This window comes from Nuphar pumila, chromosome 11 (assembly GCF_984573655.1).
Source record: "Nuphar pumila chromosome 11, dmNupPumi1.hap1.1, whole genome shotgun sequence".
NCBI lineage: Eukaryota > Viridiplantae > Streptophyta > Magnoliopsida > Nymphaeales > Nymphaeaceae > Nuphar > Nuphar pumila.
In genome coordinates this window covers 113,184,091-113,189,176 of record NC_143259.1, presented here as the reverse complement: position 1 = coordinate 113,189,176, position 5,086 = coordinate 113,184,091, and the positions used below count along the sequence as shown (strand labels likewise).

At 41.2% G+C, this 5,086-nt stretch overlaps 1 protein-coding gene across 2 annotated transcripts; it reads right to left on the bottom strand.

Moving 5' to 3' along the window:
* Positions 1-283: 283 nt before the first annotated feature.
* Positions 284-2,977, bottom strand: LOC149822899 (NAC domain-containing protein 72-like). Of its 2 annotated transcripts, XM_089981312.1 has the most exons (3): positions 2,203-2,362; positions 1,847-2,127; positions 284-854 (listed from the first exon to the last, which is right to left on the bottom strand). In XM_089981312.1, exons 1-3 carry the CDS (start codon positions 2,360-2,362, stop codon positions 450-452), a joined length of 846 nt encoding a protein of 281 aa, XP_089837438.1. In that variant the 3' UTR covers positions 284-449. The 2 variants fall into 2 exon arrangements, with proteins under 2 accessions (XP_089837438.1, XP_089837437.1); XM_089981311.1 differs by having other exon boundaries at positions 1,847-2,977.
* Between the last annotated feature and the right edge of the window lie 2,109 nt (positions 2,978-5,086).

Sequence of the window (5,086 nt, the reverse complement as noted above, 5' to 3'; positions counted from 1 at the left end):
TACGTGCAACCAGAATCAAGTTTTTCTATTTTGCTTTTTATTTTCTTTTTTTTTATTGCTAAGCATAATAGAAAAATAGTACATGAACCAGCTTCCAATATATCTAAATAACTACAATCAAAGGATAAATGGCTATATGGTGTAGCGGTTAATCGGGGCATGTTTGCTTTAGTCACAAGTGGGATGAACAAATACGGTTGAGAAAGTTTATTTTATTTTTCTTTGATAGAGGTTGAAAGTTTAAGCTGTGATTATGGATAAAATGTCAATCTTGTGGCCAACCTTTACAAGATTCAAGGCAGAAGCAGTCACTGTTGTCATTCATAATCACAACTTGCACTTTCTCACGTTTCACAAACTTTGCAAAAGTGTTGCGATTGAGATTTACAGTCATAGGATCTTGAGAAAATTCAAGAATCACAGGGCATTACAAACATGTCTTGGTTTGCTTACATGGGAGCAGTAGAGCTCCTACTCCATTGGTACTGACCAGCTAAGTAGGAGTTTGGCTGTTGCTGCTGTTGTCGAGGACAGTAGCCATCAATTTGTTGCATGAAAATGCTGCTATCCTCAACCATACTGTCTCGCACATAGGCTCCCGACTCTATGCAGAAAACATTTGGCACCTCGTTCACAAGGTTGTTAGGGAACTGCTGTTCCTGGTAGCCGATAGCCATCTCTGTGGCCCTCCATCGGTCATCGTAAGACTCAGCAAGCTGGTTCATCTCAGGAAGGGAAGAAAGCACATCATCGAATAAAAATGAGTCGACTTCACCAGTTTCTCTAGAGCATTGTCTCGCCTGGTGTAAGCTTGCCCGCTTCTTGTAAATTCGGCAAAGAACCCAATCATCCCACTGTAATAAGCACACGTCCCCTTTATTAGTCTCCCATCTCATAATAATTATAGTATTTATGACAATGATGAAATTTCATAATAACAATAATCAATAATAAATATTATGATGGTGATGATGGCAATGGTGGTGGTGATTCTTTATCATCCAATCACGCAGTCATTCATTCGTTCGTTCATTAACATATGTTTTCTCTCTCAAAAAATAAAAATGATAATTATTTATTATTATTGGCATTATTATTATTATTATTGTTTGAAAATCCTTGGTGCATTTTGAATCAAGAGTTCAATCTCACACTGTGCATAAAGTTTTTTTTTTTATAGAGTTGGACCACAAGGTTGTGATGTGTGCACAGGTTTCACCGAGTTTCAAAAATCATTGGTCTCCCATGCATGTACCAAAATTTCACGAGTAAAAGAAAAAAAACAAATTTTTACATCAGAATTACACAATCTAACCAGAGAAGATGCAGTGATCAGACCTAGTACTCAGGCTATACAAAACACAGAAGATCACTGTCAACATAGCAATTTTTTGTGTCTGTGTTTTACACAAAATCGCTACGAAGTGATCAGTCCTATCACCTAACTAAGTCTCCAATCTTTTTTTTTTTAAAGGCAAGCTGGGGTTAGGCAGACCCTACCGGTTATACAACTATACCATTGGGTTTTGAACCTGCAACGTCCCAACACAAGGTGACGTACGCTAGCTGCTCCTACCAGACAACAGGAACCCCAGTTTGGTTAGCCAGGTCTCCAATCTAATGCAGGATCCCTCACAATCTGACAATGCTGAACACATCTATGGGGTCATTGAGTCGAACCAGTTTGCATTTATGATTTTCCAATCCGTTAATAAGCATAGTGGTTTTACATGCCCTCAAAGAGCTTGATCTTATAATTCAACATCTGGAGATTAATTTTAAAATGCATCATCCGGTTTCAAAGCAAAAAACAAGCAAGAAGGATGTTTTACGAGAGGACACTCACATGGGTGCTTCCTTTCTTTTCGGCCAGGCTGCTATTATTATGGAGCAGCCTGTACTCATGCATGATCCAGTTGGTCTTGGTACCGCCAGGTGTCTTCCCTATGTAGAAGACGAGCGACTTCTTGATGCCGGCTCCCCGGCCATCGACCACAATCGTCCTGTCATTGCCGGTGGCCTTCCAATAGCCGGAACCGGCGTTTCTGTTTGGCCGTAAGCCATTGGGGTACTTGCGGTCCCTTGGGCTAAAGAAGTACCACTCTTTGTCACCGAACAAGGCCTTATCTGCATGAACCAATCCATGGCTTATCAATCGCAAAGAGAGAGAGAGAGAGAGAGAGAGAGAGAGAGAGATCAAACCAGGTAGATCCCAGGGGTCAAATTTGTAGAGGTCGACATCGGCGATGACATGGACGGTGAAGGTGACGCCTGCTGTTTTGGGGAGGAGGTACTCCACCAGCAGTTCCTCATCCGTTGGATGAAATCGAAACCCCGGTGGCAGATACATCTGATCATCCATTTCCATGATCATGTCCGCCTCCATCTCCACACACACACAGATCTAGAGAGAGAGATTACAATAGAAATCCTGAGATGAGTGGTCAACCTCCTTTTATAATGGAGCGTCGGTGCCCAAGATAAGAGAGAGAGGGGCTGGTACGGTTGGCTAGCCTGCACAACGTGTTCATTGTGTTAAGAAAACAAGGGCCAAATTTTCTGATCCTTATCTCTAGGGATGGCAGTGGACTTGGGGACAAGGGGCCCCGCCCTGCCTTGCCCCGTTTGGTTAGGGGATGAAGAGCATGAAACGGGGAGGGAGACGGGGATGAAGGTTAAAATCTATCCTGGTGCACCGATGAAGGTGGGGATGGACTTACGCTTTTTCCCGCCCCGTCCCACCCTATTTCTGTCTCAATCCCCGCCTTGCCCCGCCCCACTCCGTCCCAATCCTTCAAGGGATGATTATAGACTAAGGGGAAATGGGGCCTGTCCCGCTTCGCCCCCGTTTGAACCAGGGATGGAGGACATGAAACGGGAATGGAGGCAGGGGTGAAGGTTAAAATCCATGATGAAGGTGGGGTTGGAGGTTCGGATTTTGAAACGGGGCGGGTGTGGAGACCTTGTCCCCCACTCCCGCCCCGGTTCACTGCCATTCCTACTTATCTGTAATTCCCGGGCATGCAGATTTGCTGGTTCCTGAGGCCTTCTTGGTACCTCTGACGAGAGACAATCTGGTAGGGTGGGGACATAGGACACTGCGGCCTCACACAGTTCCGCGTTTGTGAAAAGCAATCTAATAAAAGAGCTTGTTAACCTTTAAGATAGACCAGGCCGGCCAAGTAAATATGGCCAAATTCAAATGCATGCATACTTTAATGCTTGACAAACTAGTTTTGTCTTTGCTGGGTCAAATTAGCCTGAATTAATAGGTTTTAGTTCAGATCGATTAGGCTGCAGTTGAAAAGAAGAAGAAGATTTGTTCGCAAATTTGATTTTGGCTAACAAGGGATGATATCAGTTGGAATCTGTAAAATTTAGATGGATATTATCACAATTGGTGCACCTAAAGCTGGGAGGGCGTGTCCTCAACCCTGGAGTTTTACCTCGCAGAGGCGAGCCCATTAAGTGACTTGGTTCGCGATGAGGGTTTTCCTTAGTCATAAAAAAAAGATGGATATTATGCATCCAATAACCATTCTGACTACATGAATAATACCTGAGAAATGAGTGTTTATGATTGTGGTTTTTTGAGTTATCTAGTTTCACAACTTATTTTGTTGGTGTGGATTGGAGTGCCTTGGTCTTCTTGTTATAGTGCTAGTTTTGTAAGTATTTCGAGTAGTTAACCAACGGGGGGCTCCGCTTGTCTGGCAGGAGCAATTAGTGCACGTCATTTTGTGTTTGGACAATGCAAGTTCGAATCTCGAATGGTATGGATGTATTACTGGTAGGGTTCTGCCCAGGGTTGCCAAACTAGGAAGCGAAAGCGGGAAACGATACGGGAAGCGGAAGCGAGAAGTGAGGCATTTTAAAATTTATACGAAGCGGGAAGCGAAGTTTCAATTTAAAAGCGAAATATGAATAAAAAATGAAGCAATAAGGAATAAAAAAAGAAACAAATAAAAACTAAAATAAAATTGATCATTCTTATATTTTATTTTATTTTTGTAAAAGAGTTAATTTTTTGTTAAAATCTAACAATAATAGTTACCAATTTAAAGAAAGTACATGGAAAATGAGTGAAAGAGTGAGAGAAAGTACATGAACAAGATGAAAAAAAACGTGAAAAAAGTATATAGTATGTGTAGACCATGTGTACGAGAAGCATGGAAGATTTCCATGAAGTTTCGGAAGCGTGGAGTATCGCGCTTCCGACGCTTCCGAAGCAAGTTTCCAGGAAGCGAGCTTCCCACCTACCTAAGAAGCTTCCGGTAACTCTGGTTCTGCCTAACCCAGCTTTATCTGTCAAAAAAAATATTCTGGCTAGTTAAGATGGCTGTGAAGAATTTATAGTGTGAATCCTATGGTTTTATTTTTTCTGTCAAAAGAAAAAATCCTATGGTTTAGTCTTAGTAAGTATCAAATAATCAAGTTAAAGGCCCAGTCACTCTGCCACATGGCGGTGGCTGGTTGGGTCAGCCTAACCCTAACTTGCCTTTAAAAAAAGTGTCAAATAAGCAAGCGATGTATTGCTGCCACATGGAAAACGTGTAGGGACATGACATCCTTTCGCTTTGCACATGGCAGACAACAACAAGACTTTGGAATATGAAACCCTGCAGACTTTGGAAAACATAGATGAGAAGATATTGCTCGCTTTTGTTGTAAAATGCCAAAAAAGAAATGGCTTTGTACGGCACCATTTTTGTTTTTTTGTTACAAATATTAGGAAAAAAATTCAAGTCAGAAAGAAAAAAAGTGTCATTTTTTGCATTCATTTCAAACAATACAAAATTTTTGAAAGGAAAATTTTCTGATTTTCCCCTTATTTTGGCAAGAAAAAATTTTCCATCTTAGAGATGGAGAAACTTTTCCTATAAAAAATTTTCAGTTTTGAGGCTAGCCCTCACTCTAATTAATCAAAACATTCCAACACTTTTTCAACATGATTTTCTCATGTCACGCAAACAAGAGAAAAAATCTCTTATGTAAACTTCTCATAGGCAATTCCGAACAGATTTTCCCCTTAGTTTCACTATGAAGATTATTCTGTCAAAAAGATTGACAGAAAGATCTCAATCAA